This window comes from Thunnus albacares, chromosome 17 (assembly GCF_914725855.1).
Source record: "Thunnus albacares chromosome 17, fThuAlb1.1, whole genome shotgun sequence".
Classification (NCBI taxonomy): Eukaryota; Metazoa; Chordata; class Actinopteri; order Scombriformes; family Scombridae; genus Thunnus; species Thunnus albacares.
The window spans coordinates 12398487-12420237 of record NC_058122.1 but is presented as its reverse complement, the minus strand read 5'-3'; the positions used below and the strand labels follow the sequence as shown (position 1 = coordinate 12420237).

Here is a 21751-nt window from a genome sequence, read left to right as displayed (position 1 = left end):
CGCATGTGCAGAACCCCTTGTGGAACAAATGGATAGCCTCCTGCCATAAGCCCCAATGCCTGCATGACAGTCAAAGCTGTCACTGCCACTCCCCGCTGCCATCTGAGGACTGTCTGCTGCAGGGCCATCCAACCCGCACCCTGAACAAGTCAAGCAGGACTCCCAAATACTCAGCCTGCTGGTGTGGCTGGGGGTGCTCTTCCAGTTGATGGCAAAACCTAACCAGGTTAGATGCAACATGAACTTGGCTACGTATTCTCTCGACCTGGCCATGACAATGAGGTCATCTAAGTAGAAGAAGACTTTCATGCCCCCATCACACAGAGGTTGTAGCACCGTGTCCACGCATCTGAATGTGCAGGAAGTGAGGGAGTAGCCAAATGATAGCCTGTTGTACTTGTAGGCTATCCCCTGGAAGGGGGAGGAACTTCTTGTGTTTCAGTTCCACCTTGACATGAAAATAATGATAGTAATGATAGTAATAATGATAGTAATGATAGTAATAATAATAATAATAATAATAATAATGATAGTAATAATGATAATGATAATAATAATAATAATGATAATAATAATAATAATAATAATAATAATAATAATAATAAGTTTATTTAGTATAGCACCTTTCACAGAAATTAAATTTGCTTCACAGGAGTAAGAGTTGAAAATAAGACTATAAAAACATACATAGAGTAAAAACATATGCCACAAGTTAAAATAAAAAAAAAGGTACCACAAGTAGAAACACATGAAAAAATGATCATTACACATCACACACACCAATCAGACAACTCAAGAAGACACAAAAGCCAATTTAAAAAGATGGGTCTTCAATAGTTTTTTAAAAACTTCTATAGAGGCTGCTGATCGTATATATACAGGAAGAGAGTTCCATAGCGTTGGAGCCACAAATGCAAAGGCACAATCACCTTTAGTTTTCAGCCACGAGTGAGGGGACGGCCAGTAGGTCCTGTTTGGATGACCTAAGTGACCTACTGGCGAGGTAGGGATGGATAAGGTCCATGATGTACTCAGGAGCCTGTCCATGCAGGGCTCTATATGTAATAGCAAGAACCTTAAAATGAATCCTAAAATGAATGGGCAGCCAGTGAAAAGAACTTAAAATAGGAGAGATGTGAGTCATCCTGCTGGACCTGGTTAACAGCCTTGCAGCTGCATTTTGGACCATTTGTAGCCGGTTCAGAGATGCTTTGCTGAGACAAGTGAAAATTGAATTATAACAGTCCAAATGGGATGATATGAACACATGGATGATCATTTCTAGTTCCAGTTGTAATACGATGGACTTGAGTTTAGCGATATTTTGTAGATGGAAAAAACATGTACGAGTCAATGATTTAACATGCTGATCAAAATGCATAGCCTGGTCAAATATGACACCAAGATTTCTTAAGTTTGACCTAACAGCTGATGAAAGGGACTCAATACTCAACTTGGGAGCTATACTGTCAGAAGCAACTTTCAGGTTGATGGTGATGAACCAGTCATCTGATTGAACCAGTTCCAGCAATCTCCTGATGGGCATGCGGAATGTCTTTCTGGCGATGCATTGGTTCAGAATGCGGAGATCCAAAATGGGTCTGAAACCTCCTGTTTTCTTAGGAACCAGGAAGTATGCAGAGTAAAACCCATTCTATCTGTCGTCAGTGGGAAAGATAGAGACAACCTGTTTCAATAACAGGTCCTGGATCTCTTCAGAGAGAAAATCTATCTCCTCTTGGGAAGATAGATTTATCTCCTTGATGCCAGAGAACGGAGGAGGAACACAGCAGAACTGGAGAGAATAACCCAGTCTCAGTGTTTTGTCAATCCACTCCGATAACATGCAGCTGTGACGCCATTCCTTGTAAAACTGCTTAAGAGGATGGGTGGTCAGTTGGGGGGCAGCAGCCAGGAAGCTGTGATATTCCAATTTGGCCCTTTCCACTGCCAAACCTTCCATAAATTAATGTTTGGCCCATGGGGGCCTGGCATTGAAAGGGTTGAGCAGATGGAGCGGCCCATGAATGCATCACCATCAGCTGCCTCAACACAGCATCGGATTTTGTGTTGGTGCGTCTGTCACCCTTCGTATTTCCCCCAGAAATAACGAAGGGGAGTGGAACAGACTCGGTGTCTCCTCTCCTCAGTCCGTGAGTGGGCCCGTAGCATTACTCTCCAAGAAGGAAGTAGCGCTGCTGGCCTTGCTAATGTAACCCCGAGAGGTGAGCTCTATACGCCGGTCCCAAGCAGGGCAGCACAAACAGCAGGAGACAGTGCTAACACTAAGTAGATATGAAGCGTTCTCACTCCGGTCAGTGTGTGGGTGCAAGGCATTATTCCTGTGTGAGGTCATAATGCCACCCACTGCATCACCATACCCCACGGAGACACGCTGAACTGGCTGCTCTGAGAAATAACGGTACCAGTGAGCACAATGAGATACAGATCTGCTTTTGAGTGTTGCTATGTCGGGCAGGATGTGTGTTTTCAGATAGCACCGTCTGCAGCTGAATACAGCCTCCTGCTATCTGCTTCTCTGACAGAGAGAAGAGATGCAGGGGCACCAGCAGAGCAAACACTTTCTTCATTCAGCTATCCAGTCATTATGGTGCTGCTGACTTTCCGCAAGTCTAAGCCAGCTTCAGCAAGGGTCTGTCTACGCTCCTTGATGCAGCTTGGGCCACACCAACCTGGATACGGCTTTCAGGCTGCTGCCACCCAGTCCACCGAGTGAGGAATCAAGAGGGCTACAAGGGCATCTTCCGGGGCGGCACACCGGGACAGCCTCTCTCCATGTGGCCCAGCACTCTCAGGAAGGATACTAGTCCTGCCACTGGTGACTTCGTTTTCACTGGCTCCTTCCAGGACACTTTGACACACTGCCAGATGTCCAAAGAGAGGAGGCAAAACAAAGGTGTGTTGAGCCAGATTAGTTGGTCCGTAAAATCCCCCATGGAGCCAGCTGACCGGTTTTGGTGGGATGGCTGGGGAGGGGCAAAGGGACCCCAACACGCTCCACCGCCATGGCCATAATCTTTGGAAAATTGTGGTGAACTGAAGTTGGCAGTGAATTTCTGAAGGTCAGTGAATTTGTTGAGACAGATGAGAGGTTGTCATCATCATCCATCAGAGAAGCCACACGAGTCTCAGCTGAGGCGGCAGTGGCGGTGGAGGGCCTGATGAAGTGGTGCAGGGTGGTGGATGCATCATGTGGCTCTCTGCGTGATCCTGTCCAAGGCACTCGAAGCAGAAGTGATGCCCGTTGGCGGCGGTGATGGGACCGGGGCACAACAGGCAGGAATGAGCTTGTAGCGACTACTTCATCCTTGGAGAGGTAAGATCAGTGAGCTGATTTCGCTGTTGCTAAAGAAAAGAGGATAGTGAGCAGCAGTGAGATGCTGCTTATATAATGTGCGAGACTCATGTAATCGGTAGGTGCGTCCGTAGGTGGGTACGTACATGCAAATTTCAGTGGGCGATTGTGTGTGTGTGTGTGATTGGAAGAGAGTATTACTCATAGAGTTCAGTTGTAGGTGGAGCCTATGTGAGATAGAACAATGTGTATGAGATTCTTTCTTGTTCTGAGTAAAGATCTGTGTTTTAGTTCTTCTTTAGAGGCATGTCATGTAAGAGATGTTCATACAGCACTGTATATGCAACCAGAACTCAATGTTTACCAGAAAAAAATCTGTAGGCCTCTTACTCTGCTTTCCATTAGTTTGTTATTTATTGGGGTTATGTTGTTCATACTTTTTACAAATTTATTTGCATATTTTATGTGATAACTTCACATTATTATGGCAAGAGGGACAAATAAAGTACTGATTCCAAGAAGTGGACTCCAGACTGAAGTGGAGTGATGAGGTTTATGTTGGAGTTTGCTGTTTTTCCTTCCCTTAATTTGTTAATTTAATGAATTCATCTTACTAGGGTTGCAACTAACAGTTATTTTAATTATTGAACAATCTGCCAATTATTTTCTTGATTAATCAATTTGTCCACAAAATGTCAGAAAATGGTGAAATAATTTCTTAGAGCCCAAGGCGATTGTCCGATCAACAATCCAAAATCTTAATATATTCAGTTTACAAGCATATATGACTCATATAACTTTTAAATCCTCATATTTTAGAAGCTGTAAATAGCAAATGTTAGGCATTTTTCCTTTAAAAATGACCAGAATGATTATTTCATTATCAAAATAGTTGTAATTTTCAGTTTATTGAGTAATTGATTAACTGACTGTTTGTTGCTTCTGTACATTTTACAGTGCTTCTGTAGATTTTCCTCTAAATTGGGCTTACCTTTATTAAAATATGAGACAATTGATTCCCCTCCTTAATTACTTTATTGCTTGTTTGTGTGAAAAATTGAGATGAACATCAATTGTCAATAGTGCCTGCTATGAAGATGAAGCTGATCATTCAAGCTGATCGAGAGTAATAAAAAAGTAATGAAGATTTGAATGACAATGTTCACTCATTGATGATCAAAGTGTTGCTCATCTATTTCTCTTGCCATACTTATTTTCTTTTAAACTTATATTGTGACAACAGAAAGTTACAGAAAGAGCTGAATATTCAACAGACTGCTTCTCTCTCTTATAGCTCTAGATAAGATTAGATAAGATAATATGAAACAAATCTTTATTTATCAGGTAAAGCTCGTCTCAGCATTGCAATTCCTCACATTTAATTCAACACATTTAATGTTGGGAGCTGCTCAGTAAAACCACAGCCTTCTACTGTAGCCACTGGGCAGTTTGTGGCTCAGTGGTGCCTCAATAGTAGTTATAGAGAGAAAGTAGTTCTTCCGTACTTGTGAGGCTGTTTGGTTGTGACTTGTCCCTGGTTTATATGGACACACCGATGGGGTCAAGCAAGGACCTAGTGGGAGGGGGGCTTGGCATAAGAGGATGGGAGGGTATAGGGGTGTTAGACAGGGAGACACTCTCAGGCGGCCTGCTGGGCATGGTGCCCTGCTTCCCTATTGCCGGCCTCTTGGCACTTAGACTGGCAGCAGCATGCTGTGACTCCATCCCAGCAACAGCATCACAGATTTGGGCTGTCTGCCATGGTGTCCCCAGCCAATCGGGGCACACACAGTGCCAGATCACTCCAGAGGTAGCCAATAGTAAGTCTGGATGTGCTTAGTTTCATCCCTCCCAGATGTGAATTCCTTTAAACCCACAAGGTACACAAATGCAGACACAAACACGCAGCTCTAACTCAAAGACAGAGTGTGCACACATTTACAGAGTCTCTGCGTATGGATGGAAAGGAGAAGAGATAAAAAAAAGAGTCTCTGTTTGTGTTTTCAAGTGAATGTACCTCTGTATACTCTTCAGTAAGTCCAGTTCAGACCTGTCAGCATCTTCAAATTACTACACATCTAGTTTTTCACATAGGGGTGGCAAGTCACCACTGCTGCATTTAAATCTTTGTCTCCCTCTTGTGGACAATCTGAATAATGCAGGGGGTGTTGTTATTGTGAAAGGGTATACTGTAGTATCAAGTATATCACTGAGGAATAAATACAGTTTTATTGCAGTATATATAATTTGTTTTATTGGAATCCATGAGGAAAATCGTGACAAACATTGTTGTTCATATTTGAATCTTTATTTTCTAAATGCAAGAAAAGATCTAGTGATAGAATATTTGTTTGTGACATTGATATTTGAATTTCAAAGTCAGAATTTACAGCTTCATTTATATTTATATTTATATTTTGTTGTTGTTTCCTTCTTTCTTACACACATGAATTATTAATATACATGCCACACCAACTATAAAACTGAAACATAAAAAGAAATCAATATAGTATCAACAAATTCTATATACTGAAATGAGAGAAAAAAACAACAAAATGAAAATGAGTTCACCAGAACTTTTCTGGCCATGTGCTGTCAAAAGTCCACATTGAGATCATAAAATTGGAGTTGTCCTGTGGTCGTCATCATTTAGTCTAAAAGGAAGAAAAAAAAACAGGGAATGTGTCAGGATCTGGTGAAAGTTTTGTCTTGTATAAAAGTATATTAAAAAAAAAGTTCAGTTCAAACTACTGAAAAATATTAATATTGATAAAGTTTAGAATAATGACAATAGTAAACATTGCAGAGATAACAAAACCATACAAGTGAGATTACATACTGTACAGTGAGATTACCTTAAAATATCAAAAGTACTTCAGCTCCTGTATCTCACCTTGATCATTGTAGCCAAGACACCATAGACCATGGAGATGAGGAAAAAAAGGAGGAACATGAAAGCCATATACCAGCTTTCCACTCCTAAGTCCTGGTTAACATCAGCATGCATGATGTCATCTAAGAAACCACAGTTCTCCAAGATTTCTGTGACAGAATTAAAATGAGATCTGTCAGTGTTGTTACTGACTCACAAATGTGTGAAATAGGTGGTTAGGTATGTGAAAAATGAATGTGCAAGAAAGATGTGGATCAGTGGACTAACTGGCACCTGGTTTAGATATATTCAGGGCTAGAGTGATGGTTGTATGTGTCACCCTGCAGGTGTGGACCGCCCCGGACAACCAGTTGGATTGGGACAGACGAAGGCGACTTCGGATGCTGAACTTTCCGTCTGGGCCTCTGTGGGGTTCGCTGGTGTTGTAGTCTAACAGCTTCTTGGTGTCATCAAGGAACCAAGTGATGTTAATGGAAGCAGGACTGAAGCCGAACACCAGGCACACAAGTTCACCAGAGCCCTCAAGCAAGGTGGCTGAGGGTTGGGTGGGTGTCACAGTGGCTGGAGAATAAAGTTATACATGGTCATGGAGGAAGAAAAATCATGGAATACTTATAAAGTAGGAGAGTAAGAAAAAAATCTTCTTGGAATTTGAAAAAAACAACTGCTTTTTAGTAACACTAAACCGGGAAGAATTACAGACTCTTAAGATGTTTTTAACAACACTAGTGGACTGCAATTTTGCTGAATGTTAAGTCTCTGCTCACCAAACACATCCGTTATAGTGCTTTTAAAAGGCGTTTCAGATGACTCATGTCTGACAACACAAGAATAGGTCGATTCCTGGTCCTTGGTTTTAGATGTGTTTAGTCTGCTGCTCATTGAAAAACTGCTCCCTGTATTTAATTTCCATAGAGGGCTGTTAGTGTACTGAGTTGATGGAAGTCTATGGCCATCCTTCTCCCAGTTCACTATGATGTTAGATGGGAAAAATCCAGAAACTAGGCAAACCAGTGCGAGGATGTCTGACGTAGACAGCTCAGAGACAGTAGGTTGTATTATTTTCACTGTTGGTGGATGTAGCTCTTGAGAAACACAAAGAGAAGACAACAATAAATATTTCTATTTTGGCTCTTTCAATCTCATCATTTAGTCACATTCAGCATCATAGAGAATATAATTTTTAGCTGTTGAGTTTCTCATGCAATCTTGTCTTCTTAAAATATGCTGAACTCTAGAAATTCAGAAACAGCACTAATGAATTGTAAAGAATCAACTTCATGCATTTTACATATAACAATACCTCTGCTTTTGCTGATATGGTCCTCGTAGCCCTGGTTGGAACATTTGTGCTTTCCCTCACAAGACACTTGTTTATATGTGTGCCAATCCTCTGCTGACACATTGAGGAAACTCTGCAAAGTTTCTGTCCCATTCCTGTGACTCACTGGTGGCTCCATATACACATTCGAAGAATATTTTTTCCCACCTACTTTCCAGGTGATGGAGAAATCATTAAGACGAGGGCCAACCAGAAGACAGGTGATAGTCACCTTTCCCTTGTTCTGAAGCTGCTGGACTGGTGGTCCCCAAATATACACACCAACTATCTGGTATGATGGTGGAGTTACTGAAAAAAGACATTAAAGGGGGAGAAATGCAATCATCAAGTAATGAGTAAAGAGAAACATATGTCTCAGATTCTTTAAAGGATGATTCAGAAATAGTGTGAATGTTTTCATTTGACAATTAATGCATCTATATGATTATGGAATATGTTTTAATTTTACCTGAGCAGAGGCTGATGGTCTTGCTGACATTTTTATTCAGAGACCCGTCAGACATTTCACAAGTGAAGCCCTTCCCTGTCTTCCACTCTGTTTTGGAGACGTGTAGTTGACTGGTTACTGCTACACGTCCATCTGCAGCCACACTGGTGTCAGTAGTTGATGGAGCTTTTTGCTGAGACTCAGAAAGCCATTTAATTTGAGGGTTGAATCCCCATCCAGAGCATACGAGTGTCTGTGATCCTGACTCTTCACTGGGAAGTAGAAGGAGCTCCACTGATGGATCCACTGAATGAGAGATGGATCAATGCATCACTGAGTCAATCTATGACAGATTCATAAAGTGTAAAACAACATCATATCAGCTGTCATTAAGAGAAAGAAGAATAATTCCCCTCACCAGAAATATTGCCAATGGCTCTTGACTGGGTTTTGGCGCTGGAGATGCCGAGATTCACTGTGCAGGTGAAACCTCCGGTATTATACCAGTTGTTTTGGGGGACAGTGAAGTATTTACTGATTGAATGAGGGCCTGGGGCTTCAGGAAGATCAACAAACTGTTTATCAGAGATGTCAACATTGTCGGCCTGAAAAGTGACGTAGACATCACTGGAGGAGAGTTGTGTGATGTAACATTCAAGCACAGTTCTGTTGCCTTTCAGTATATCTGGGAGAAATCTCCTGATCTCCACTGATGGATGTGTAACTGGAGGCCCTGGAGGATAATAACAAGAAACAAAGCAAATGTTCTCTTTTACATCCTTCACTCTCAAAACACACCTGATTTATATTTTGTCTAGTCCTCTTACCTGTAACATTTATGGTCTTCTCAGCGGATGAGAAGCATGTATGTTCAGCTTTACATTTTAGAAGCTTCATCATTTTCCACTGACTTACGGAAACTGTCAGACTGCTGATTATATGAGTTGAGTTTGTGGCCTGCTTCACTTGGTCACTGGGCAGAGGTTTGTTATCTATCAGCCAGGTCAAGTTGGCATCAAAGGCAGTTTGGGCCTCACAAGTTGCTGTAACCTCAGTTGCTGCCATGATTACTGTCTTGAAGCTGGGGATCTTCACATGAATGGAGGGAGGGTTGCTTGAATGAGCTGAAAATGTGAAGTACACAAAAGAAAAAAATCATAAATCGAGACCAAATCATGTTTAAACTACTTCATCATGAAAAACAATTTTTATATATTAAGATTATATTGACATTATACTTGAAATCCAGTTAAAATAATTTTTTGACAGTAGGATGAGGTAATCATTATCCACCTAATTTTACCTGCACTGATGCCCTTTCGAACTCAATTGATTATGGATTATGTTTGAATTAATTTTACCTGAACAGAAGCTGATGGTCTTGCTGACATTTTTATTCAGAGACCCGTCAGACACTTCACAAGTGAAGCCCTTCCCTGTCTTCCACTCTGTTTTGGAGACGCGTAGTTGACTGGTTACTGCTACACGTCCATCTGCAGCCACACTGGTGTCAGTAGTTGATGGAGCTTTTTGCTGAGACTCAGAAAGCCATTTAATTTGAGGGTTGAATCCCCATCCAGAGCATACGAGTGTCTGTGATCCTGACTCTTCACTGGGAAGTAGAAGGAGCTCCACTGATGGATCCACTGAATGAGAGATGGATCAATGCATCACTGAGTCAATCTATGACAGATTCATAAAGTGTAAAACAACATCATATCACCTGTCATTAAGAGAAAGAAGAATAAATCCCCTCACCAGAAATATTGTCAATGGCTCTTGACTGGGTTTTGGCGCTGGAGATGCCGAGATTCACTGTGCAGGTGAAACCTCCGGTATTATACCAGTTGTTTTGGGGGACAGTGAAGTATTTACTGATTGAATGAGGGCCTGGGGCTTCAGGAAGATCAACAAACTGTTTATCAGAGATGTCAACATTGTCGGCCTGAAAAGTGACGTAGACATCACTGGAGGAGAGTTGTGTGATGTAACATTCAAGCACAGTTCTGTTGCCTTTCAGTATATCTGGGAGAAATCTCCTGATCTCCACTGATGGATGTGTAACTGGAGGCCCTGGAGGATAATAACAAGAAACAAAGCAAATGTTCTCTTTTAGATCCTTCACTCTCAAAACACACCTGATTTATATTTTGTCTAGTCCTCTTACCTGTAACATTTATGATCTTCTCAGCGGATGAGAAGCATGTATGTTCAGCTTTACATTTTAGAAGCTTCATCGTTTTCCACTGACTTACGGAAACTGTCAGACTGCTGATTATATGAGTTGAGTTTGTGGCCTGCTTCACTTGGTCACTGGGCAGAGGTTTGTTATCTATCAGCCAGGTCAAGTTGGCATCAAAGGCAGTTTGGGCCTCACAAGTTGCTGTAACCTCAGTTGCTGCCATGATTACTGTCTTGAAGCTGGGGATCTTCACATGAATGGAGGGAGGGTTGCTTGAATGAGCTGAAAATGTGAAGTACACAAAAGAAAAAAATCATAAATCGAGACCAAATCATGTTTAAACTACTTCATCATGAAAAACAATTTTTATATATTAAGATTATATTGACATTATACTTGAAATCCAGTTAAAATCATTTTTTGACAGTAGGATGAGGTAATCATTATCCACCTAATTTTACCTGCACTGATGCCCTTTCGAACTCAATTGATTATGGATTATGTTTGAATTAATTTTACCTGAACAGAAGCTGATGGTCTTGCTGACATTTTTATTCAGAGACCCGTCAGACACTTCACAAGTGAAGCCCTTCCCTGTCTTCCACTCTGTTTTGGAGACGCGTAGTTGACTGGTTACTGCTACACGTCCATCTGCAGCCACACTGGTGTCAGTAGTTGATGGAGCTTTTTGCTGAGACTCAGAAAGCCATTTAATTTGAGGGTTGAATCCCCATCCAGAGCATACGAGTGTCTGTGATCCTGACTCTTCACTGGGAAGTAGAAGGAGCTCCACTGATGGATCCACTGAATGAGAGATGGATCAATGCATCACTGAGTCAATCTATGACAGATTCATAAAGTGTAAAACAACATCATATCAGCTGTCATTAAGAGAAAGAAGAATAATTCCCCTCACCAGAAATATTGCCAATGGCTCTTGACTGGGTTTTGGCGCTGGAGATGCCGAGATTCACTGTGCAGGTGAAACCTCCGGTATTATACCAGTTGTTTTGGGGGACAGTGAAGTATTTACTGATTGAATGAGGGCCTGGGGCTTCAGGAAGATCAACAAACTGTTTATCAGAGATGTCAACATTGTCGGCCTGAAAAGTGACGTAGACATCACTGGAGGAGAGTTGTGTGATGTAACATTCAAGCACAGTTCTGTTGCCTTTCAGTATATCTGGGAGAAATCTCCTGATCTCCACTGATGGATGTGTAACTGGAGGCCCTGGAGGATAATAACAAGAAACAAAGCAAATGTTCTCTTTTACATCCTTCACTCTCAAAACACACCTGATTTATATTTTGTCTAGTCCTCTTACCTGGAACATTTATGGTCTTCTCAGCGGATGAGAAGCATGTATGTTCAGCTTTACATTTTAGAAGCTTCATCGTTTTCCACTGACTTACGGAAACTGTCAGACTGCTGATTATATGAGTTGAGTTTGTGGCCTGCTTCACTTGGTCACTGGGCAGAGGTTTGTCATCTATCAGCCAGGTCAAGTTGGCATCAAAGGCAGTTTGGGCCTCACAAGTTGCTGTCACCTCAGTTGCTGCCATGATTACTGTCTTGAAGCTGGGGATCTTCACATGAATGGAGGGAGGGTTGCTTGAATGAGCTGAAAATGTGAAGTACACAAAAGAAAAAAATCATAAATCGAGACCAAATCATGTTTAAACTACTTCATCATGAAAAACAATTTTTATATATTAAGATTATATTGACATTATACTTGAAATCCAGTTAAAATAATTTTTTGACAGTAGGATGAGGTAATCATTATCCACCTAATTTTACCTGCACTGATGCCCTTTCGAACTCAATTGATTATGGATTATGTTTGAATTAATTTTACCTGAGCAGAAGCTGATGGTCTTTCTGACATTTTTATTCAGAGACCCGTCAGACACTTCACAAGTGAAGCCCTTCCCTGTCTTCCACTCTGTTTTGGGGACGCGTAGTTGACTGGTTACTGCTACACGTCCATCTGCAGCCACACTGGTGTCAGTAGTTGATGGAGCTTTTTGCTGAGACTCAGAAAGCCATTTAATTTGAGGGTTGAATCCCCATCCAGAGCATACGAGTGTCTGTGATCCTGACTCTTCACTGGGAAGTAGAAGGAGCTCCACTGATGGATCCACTGAATGAGAGATGGATCAATGCATCACTGAGTCAATCTATTACAGATTCATAAAGTGTAAAACAACATCATATCAGCTGTCATTAAGAGAAAGAAGAATAAATCCCCTCACCAGAAATATTGCCAATGGATCTTGACGGGATTTTGTCGCTGGAGAAGCCGAGATTCACTGTGCAGGTGAAACCTCCGGTATTATACCAGTTGTTTTGGGGGACAGTGAAGTATTTACTGATTGAATGAGGGCCTGGGGCTTCAGGAAGATCAACAAACTGTTTATCAGAGATGTCAACATTGTCGGCCTGAAAAGTGACGTAGACATCACTGGAGGAGAGTTGTGTGATGTAACATTCAAGCACAGTTCTGTTGCCTTTCAGTATATCTGGGAGAAATCTCCTGATCTCCACTGATGGATGTGTAACTGGAGGCCCTGGAGGATAATAACAAGAAACAAAGCAAATGTTCTCTTTTACATCCTTCACTCTCAAAACACACCTGATTTATATTTTGTCTAGTCCTCTTACCTGTAACATTTATGGTCTTCTCAGCGGATGAGAAGCATGTATGTTCAGCTTTACATTTTAGAAGCTTCATCGTTTTCCACTGACTTACGGAAACTGTCAGACTGCTGATTATATGAGTTGAGTTTGTGGCCTGCTTCACTTGGTCACTGGGCAGAGGTTTGTCATCCATCAGCCAGGTCAAGCTGGCATCAAAGACAGTGTGGACCTCACAAGTTGCTGTCACCTCAGTTGCTGCCATGATTACTGTCTTGAAGCTGGGAAGCTTCACATGAATAGAAGGAGGAGCTCTTCCGTATACTGCCAGAAAAAAAATGTGTTTGGCCAAAATGTTAATCTCATTGAATTTAGTTTATTACATTTTTGAAATTAAAACTATATGTCAGCAATTTTCATATTGTGCTGTGAAAATAGCTGTACATACTTACTTTCACAAATACTTATGGATTTTGTAAAGTCTTTGTCGTTGTGCCTAGAATTGCATGAAAAATTTGAGCCTTTTTCCCACTCTGACTTATTCGGCTCAATCTCACTGCTTAAACTGAAGGTCTTCTCCTCTCCCACACTCTGCAGCTTCCTTTGGGTTGGCCCAGTGTTTAAGGGTCGGTTGTCCTGTTGCCACGTCACATTCAGTGCGTCTGGAAAGAACTCACTCATGGTGCAAACAAGTTTGACTGCTGAGGTCCTGAATTCGCCTTCCCAAACAGGGTATAATGTGATGTTTGGAGAGACAATTTGTGCTGAAATAGAAAAGAGATTATTATTTATTTTCATGTATTATTCCACATTGTTGGATATTTTAAAAATTTTTAGCTGATTTGATCTCTTTAATTATACATACCTTCAGATTGTAGTCACAATTCTGAGTGTAATATCTTTGTATTTAGGCTAGATGGCAGAGTTGTACGTTTACAGTGTTTGGTATCTTAAAGTCAGGTGGAGATAAGGCTGGAAGTCTGTTGTGCATATGTTGCAGCATGACAGGGCAGAGTGATTAGGGTTAGCAGCAGGCGGAAGCATTGAGTAACACCCAGGTCCCAAAAAAGTGCCAAATACAGAAGTGAAACGCGGCACAGAGCAACGATGCATCACACACACCAGGTGTGAGGTGTGGTTATGCCAGTAAGAGAAACACATCGCACATTTAAATGTCTCATATCAGTTTACATATCTTCACATCACATAGCTTTTACATGGCTCCTTGTGACATTGCTTAAGGTTTTAGTTCTCGAATCTATTAATAATAGACTCGAGAACTAAATCCCAATTTGCATATTGGGTTGAACATGGTCTGTTGATTCCAGGTGCTGGGGAGGTGACAAGCATAACTGATAAATGTACACAATAAAAAATAGTAAAAAAAAAAAACTAAAGAAATAATACTGTAATGAGTATTATGTAATGAATGTTTAAAAGTAAAACTAGAGATAATAAGAACATTTTCTTAAGAGAGACAAAAGTTGGAGGAACAACATCAATGGTTATCTTCACTTAAACATTTATTTTCAAAAAGACAAAGACATTGTGATTAACTTGGAAAAAAGGACAATTGAGATTACTTACATGATACTTTAAGATTGTAAGAAACAATGCAAGAAAACATGTTGGTTTTTTTTTTTTTTTTTTTTTACAGAAAGTTCACCTCATTTCATTTGACCTGAAAAGAAAAGAAAGAAATATGTATCAGTAACACTGCATCAAAACGATCACATACTTACTACTTATCACCATTTAAATGTGTAGTTATTGCAAATGTATTATATGACTAATGTATGTATACTCTAGTTAAAATAAAGCTGCATCATTAAATATCATAAACATGAATCCTCCATCTGGCCTGAGCTCTTTATAGGGATGTTCTTCACATTTTATGGAGGACATTTACAGCTGGAATCTAAATATTTATTTTGGATTTCATATGCATCATTGGGTCTACTTTTTTAGAAAATTATTGTTAAATGAGGCATTGCACCATTTCTTTCTCTGACGATTTGAAAAATAAATGCATCAACACACGGCACAAACAAAATGTTACAACTGGCTTCTGTTGTAGTTTGCTGCACTTATTTTTTTTAGTTTAATTAACTAATGAGAAAACAACTATTTGGGGATAGAATTTAACACACAAGAAAAATAAAACCTGCAAGACATAGTGCAATTTAGTATAAAAGCCCCCAAATCTGAAATAAACATCGTCACTGAGGGGCTCGCGATGTTAAATCTTCGTTGAAGTAAATAATACCACTAGTTACTACACAGTTGATTCAGTCTATATATATTCTGTAAACTCTTAATGCTTTACAAATGTGATTTTTATTTTAAGTTTGTAATGCTTGAATGCATTAAAGTGTTCAGGCGTTGCTGTTATTGTATCCAACCCCTGTAAATGAATACATGACCAATAATTGAGATTTTGCTTTTTAGAATTATTCCAAGAATCTAAAATGTAATGTAATAAAAGAGTGATGTAGTAGGTAAAGAGTGACAATTAAAATATTTATTACATCAACAAGATGTTGTCAAACATTCATAATGATTTATGACATTTAGGTGTAGTTGGTCGTTGTGATGTGATAACATTACAATGACTATTACATTTTTAAAATGACAACAAAAAGTGGCTTCTATCAACCCATCTGAGTTATTTCCATAAAATTATTTACCCAGTTGTCTTTCTCTTGTTGAGTTAAATCTGTGCACAACTCTAACATATAAACTCATAATTACCTTGAAAGCAGTGGTTACAATGCTGAACAGCAGAGTGATGAGGAAGAGAAGAATGAAAGTGATGGCTGTACTCCCCATGTCATCTTGTTCTTGATCTCTTCCTGCCTCCGTGGCATAGCCGCAATCGTTGTTCACCTCATCTGGACGCACTGCAATATGTCAATTAATACTTGAGAAAATCCACACCCAGCTTTCAACAATAGCTCATGAGACAATGACCATTTAATTCCTCATTATCTCAATTATTATTTCTTCTATTTCTCTTAGTAGGATGATATATTCTATAAGCTCACAGGTTAGAGTGGATTTAATCATTGAATCAATCAGTCAGTCACGCAATCAATTATAAAGTATAAAAAAGTATCAAGTATAAAAAAGACACACACAATTTAAAAAAAACAGCTCTGGCATATATCTTATTACTTATTACATTATTATGAGTGTACCATAAGGCCTAATCGTCAAATGTGTCCTTCTAAAATGTTGATTATGTTAATTAAAGTGGCCCTAAAAAGATCCTGAATTGCTTTTGAAAGACCCCATTATTGGTGTGGCATGCATTACTTGGCTTGAGAATCAGTATCGTTATAATATGACTGAGAGACCACAGCGACTGAGTCAGACCTTGACAACCATCTCTCTTGTGTTGAGGGTGCAAGACCCAGTAGAGGAAACACACGTACACAAAGACAAGTCACAGAGACAATATTAATAAACTAGCTACAAATAAACATGAATATATAACACATGTTTTTAAAAATATGTAATTATTACCTAAATGTGGTAGGGTGTATGTGGTGTTATTCTAGTAAATACAATATCAGCGGTTGTAATAACTGATGAACTGATATACTGTCATGTCACTATGCTTTAAAACTCAAATATGCTGATATCTACACCTAATCTATGATGCATTACACTATGACAGCACACATTCAATAAACATGTAGCTCCAAATAAAGACATGAAATGCATGCGACATACAACAACAGAGTTGCAAAGTGTTTTTTTTTTATTTTGATTTTAAATCTGCATTAACAAGACAAACACAATGTCATATCACAAGCAACAAACATCAAACAACAAACAGCAGAAGACACAGCAACACAAAATAACATCTAATGGGCCTTGCACGTTTCAGGGATGTTCATGTTGAGGTTGACCAGATTGGTTTGTGCAGATGATCCGTGCGCAAAGGACCTGACGATGGCTTTAGTTGTGTTTTTCAGAGATTCATGGTAAACTACACAGCTATACACCGTGTCACTGTCTTTCCAATCGTGAAGGCTGAGTGTTAACTGGCCATAGACAGAATAGGATCCAGTGCTCTCTACAGGGTTTGTGGTACTGATATCGTAATTTGAGTCTGCTGGCACATCATCAACAAGCCAAGACACCAACACCTCCTTGGGGTAGAAGCCTTTCACAAAGCAAGTCAGGGTCACCGTTTCTTTTTTAGCCTGTTCTACTGGAAGCAGCATGAACACCGAAGGAGGCTGTTCAAGTCCTACTGCAAGCATGAGAAAACAATTAGGCCTCTTGACACAGACAAAAGTACCTACTGTATGACATCATATACACAAATATACAAAATGGCAATGGGAGTCAAACATAGGATTTTAGTATAAAATTGTGGTTTTCTTACCAGTCTTCCTTTCATATACTCTCTTTATTGGTTCCAGAAAATTTGTATGTTGAACAACGCAGACACGCTTTATCCCAGCAGTCCATTCGTCATACGTGATGTCAAGTGGAACGTTGACTGTGCCTTTAAATCCCTCACCAGGGACTGATTCTTCAATCATGCTCTTTCCATGCTCGTCCTCCCAAAAAATCTTCGTGACCTGTGGCTTGTTTATCTTGACTTGACATACTAAAGTTCCTTTACTCTCTACAAACATGTCCGGCATTGTGGGGCCTTTGATCTCTACTTCCACATCTAGTACTTCACATCCAGCTGGTTATGTAGAGTGAAGAATTATTTAACAATTATTGAATGAACATGGCTGCAAAAGCATTAGAATTGAAATTGAATTTACATCATTTTTTAAAGAAAAAGAAATATACTCACTTGACCCAGAACATGACCCTCCGTAGGGCACAGTTGAATTCACAAATGCATCACCGTTTCCACTTTTCCCCTTAAACTCACATGTTAACTTAGTGGATTCAGGAATCAAGTCCTTGGTGCGTACTGTGAGAAAACTTGCTACACTGTACAGTGTTCCATTGGTGGTCTGGCTTTCCTTAATGGGTGTTATGATCTCATATACTTTGTCGAAGACATCCCCTTCATCTTTCAGCCATTTGATCTCATATTCTTTTGGTGAGAAATCTTTGGCAAAGCAGGAGAAGGAAACCTCGCTTCCATCATCAGTGAAGGCCACTTTAAGAGTTGGCAACTGAAAAATCGCTGAAAAACAAACATATACACAAATATATGTATGCGGAAGCCAGGAATAATATATATATATATATGCAGAAGCAGAGGTGAACAGTTTACTACAATGTCCATTTAATCTATAGACTTTTCTGTACTAGTGTATGTTATGCAACTTGCATGTATACGTGAACATACTGATTACTCTCCTCAAATTAACATTTAACTTGTTACTCAAGTGTGCAGAAAGAGTCAAAAGGAAATTTCCATGGAAAAAAACAAACAATTATAACATACTTTTGACAGTATACGCTCGCTTCTGCATATACATTGACTGTTCAGGCAAGCAAACACAGATTAAACATTTTTTATGAACAGTGAATGTTAATTAACAACATACAGTGAACGTGAAAGCAGACAGAGATCAAGAAGAACAAGAACTATTATGCAGATAGATGGACAGAAGCAGAACACTTTGCAATAATCTGCTCTTGGACAGGTGAGAGAAAGTCAGCAGCTGAATATACATGAGCAAGCTTCAGCCTTTTTATTCCACCTCACTGTTTGTTTTGCCTGCTAGGCCTAAAAATATCTGAGATTATGTCACACTATTTAATATTTTGACAGTTCTCCAATAATGTTTCTCAGGAAAACCAACAAAGCAAAGTAATAGAAATGAACTGTCTATAGACAAACTACAACAATAACACTGACTTATAACTTTATTATAGTTTCCTTCTCATCTTTTAGTCTTTCATTTTATCTGGTAAAGCACTCGGATCTGCATTTATTGGATGAATTGTGTTATATAAATACATTTATTATAAAATTATTATAACAGCAAGAGTTTTGTAACTTGAATAGTTATTTACTAGTTATTTGACATAAGGTCACCAAATGATTTTGTAAAAAAGCAAAATTAAATTAAATCCAGTATGACATTATCAATCCGTTATTATTCCCAAACTGCATGTACATTTTTGTTGCACAGTTATATAATATGTTAACAACACTGTCATGCTAAAAACTCTAGTTCAATTATTCTATATCTATATCAACTATTTAAAGTAATTTGTAATAATATATGACATGGGATAAGTCTTACGTGGTGGAGGTGGAATAAATTCGACGAAAGGACTTCCATCTGGATGTGTCACAGTACACTTATAAGGTGGCATTGTCTCCCAGTCCTGTTTCTTCACTTGGACTTGACTGACTCCCATATAAAATTCGCCTTTCTGTACTGGAGGATACTTGATGAAGTCCGTCAAGGCAGTCCCACTTTTGGTCCATGAGTAGGTCACTGAGCTGGGTGTGAACTCGGTGGCGAGGCAGCCAAGAGTGACCATGTCTCCAGTCCCAGAGCTACATGATGTCAGGGGAAACAGAGTTGGCAAACGTGGTGTGGCTAAAGAGGGGAAAAGCAGACATGTAATTAACATATCAAAATAAAATTTAATGTCAACATAATAGTTATTTTTCACCAAGCACTGGTTACAACAAAGAGATGTACAATTGAGTTGATACAGTCGTATAACAAAGCACAGCATGAAAACCATTACCTTTTTAAATGGTGAAATTGGAAATATAAAGTTCCCTCCATACGCGGACCTTTGTCACCCGATCCCATTTATTTAGACATTTTATGTTGCACTAAGATTAACATACCTAAATAACATTATTTGTGTGATTTTGTTATTCCATATAGAATAGGTAAATCTCTTTCAATGCATAACTTTAACAACATCTAAAACAATAATTATTTGTAATTTTGAAATTGCAGCACGGATCGGATAAACGGATAAACGACCGATCAACTGACCGTGTTGATTGCAGTCACATTATAAGTGCCAGTAGGAACAATTTGTCACAAAAACATATTTCTTTTGTTTCGATTTAGCGGTTATTTATGAGATCAAAGAGTATTCTTACCTGATGAAACAGTTACTGTTGTACCCTTTCCCCAGTAGTCAAAAGCACCGTAGTAGCACAGTGCGGAATCTACTTAACTGTTAATGTAAAAACGCTACATCTACTAATGGCCTGCGTAAAAAGTTACCCTTTACATTTAATTAACCCTGTTTTGTTATAAAATTCACTTTAACGACCAAAATATAAATTTGCCAAAAATATCCTTCATCGTATCCTACTGAGAATATCGCTGTTTTGACTTTTCTCATGTTAAAAACACTTTGCTTTACAATACAGAGAAGTTACAGTATAACTTAAACATGACTTTTCAAAGTTTGAAACACATCCTGCTGTAGATTTTAAATGGTACATATTTTACCTGATGTTACTGTTACCATAGTGCCTTTTCCCCAGTAGTCAAAAGCCCAGTTGTCACAGTAAAGTAAGTCAATTCACACTTCTCACAAAAACCCATTACTATCCCATTACTTCATGTCATACAATGTGATTCAGGAAACAATTAAAATCACACTAAAATATACAGCAGTTGATATACTTATGTTAACTGTCTTATGTTAACAGTCAGGAGTTTTAAACTTTTGATCAGTTCTTTGTCAGGCTACAAAATGCTGTTGGCTGTCTTATCACTGGCCAACAGTTGTGACCACCTGAAAATGATTATATATATTTTAATGATGTGATTAGGAATTTCTTTCTTCAATCGGAAATAATAAAAGAACATACCTGAGGTGACGGTGACCATCGTGCCTTTTCCCCAGTAGTCAAAAGCATCGTCACAGTCTAACAAATTGTTAACCACTGCATACAAAAACCTGTTCCCAGCTAACTACACTTTTCATGGAAGCTTATTTCATGACAATCTACCCTCTGACATATTTTCCCCGGCTTTTGCAAATTTGGATTCCGAAGATGAAACAAAAGATGATTTTCACCACCAAAGTTTCAACTGAGTCTACTGTTTATGACACATTTAACATATTCTAGAAATGAATTAAGTGTGTAGGATCACAACTGAACTTCTTAAAAAAATAAACAGTTTTTAAATCAAAATCTACACATTTAAGAAGAAAACAGGATTGACTTACCTGATGTAATTGTAACCATCGTGCCTTTTCCCCAGTAATCAAAACGACTGTCACAGTGTAATATGCCAACACATCCAACATACAAAAACAAGCACCTTAAAGATGCCAGTGATGGCACCAAAGACTAAATATGCTATATTAAACAATGCAATTATTACATTTTCATTCTGTAAACAAAAACTTCTTATTTTACCTGCTGTGACCGTCACTGTTGTTCCTTTTCCCCAGTAGTCAAAGTAGTAGTCACAGTGACAGGTTTCAATAGCACTTTAGTACAAAAAATACTTTACAGCTTGTATCATCTAAAAGATTATTGTAATTATTCAGTAAACTTTACCCTGATCTTCCTTTGCTTTCGCTTCAGAATACACACCAGTTTAAGTACAAAATATATCAACATAAAGTTAATGATAAACCAGACAAATATTGAGTCGTCTTTACTTGAAATAATTAGATTATTACTTACCAGAAGTGACTGTGACTTGGGTCCCTTTTCCCCAGTAGGCAAAGTAGTCATCACAGTGATGTATTATGATCTGCTTCTAATACAAATACCAGTAATAACAGTTTAAACCAAGAAAAGTGCACGTTTCATTGACAAAGCATTTCCCAATGCATGATTTATTAACCATTTCCCCTTGAGATAGTCATTTCCTGTGGTCTGAGTTATAAAAAATTATATATGTGTTGCCAACGGTTAGTGAAACTTCCCCTTTATCAAGCCTCCTGACAGCTCCAATTCCTGCCACATGGAGTTTACACAAGCAGATGAATTTGATTCAACCAAATTATTATAAAGCTTGAT

The 21751-nt window shown here is 39.0% G+C and overlaps 1 protein-coding gene across 2 annotated transcripts; it reads right to left on the bottom strand.

Annotated features, from left to right (window-relative positions):
- Window positions 1–5531: 5531 nt before the first annotated feature.
- Window positions 5532–21054, bottom strand: ighd (immunoglobulin heavy constant delta). Of its 2 annotated transcripts, XM_044330728.1 has the most exons (20): window positions 20947–21054; window positions 19035–19337; window positions 13251–13562; window positions 12826–13122; window positions 12417–12731; window positions 12020–12304; window positions 11486–11782; window positions 11077–11391; window positions 10680–10964; window positions 10146–10442; window positions 9737–10051; window positions 9340–9624; window positions 8806–9102; window positions 8397–8711; window positions 8000–8284; window positions 7513–7839; window positions 6977–7294; window positions 6483–6770; window positions 6210–6358; window positions 5532–5970 (listed from the first exon to the last, which is right to left on the bottom strand). In XM_044330728.1, exons 1-20 carry the CDS (start codon window positions 20963–20965, stop codon window positions 5962–5964), a joined length of 5313 nt encoding a protein of 1770 aa, XP_044186663.1. In that variant the 5' UTR covers window positions 20966–21054; the 3' UTR covers window positions 5532–5961. The 2 variants fall into 2 exon arrangements, with proteins under 2 accessions (XP_044186663.1, XP_044186662.1); XM_044330727.1 differs by lacking the exons at window positions 19035–19337; window positions 20947–21054 and adding an exon at window positions 13664–14473 and having other exon boundaries at window positions 5574–5970.
- Window positions 21055–21751: the final 697 nt, after the last annotated feature.

Bases quoted from the DNA above. Each gene is read 5' to 3' on its own strand.
- ighd (XM_044330728.1), bottom strand. The intron at 13,123-13,250 runs GTAAGTATGTAC...TTTTTCTGGCAG, and splicing joins ATCCATAAGTATTTGTGAAA to TATACGGAAGAGCTCCTCCT. The intron at 9,103-9,339 runs GTAAAATTAATT...TCACATTTTCAG, and splicing joins GACCATCAGCTTCTGTTCAG to CTCATTCAAGCAACCCTCCC.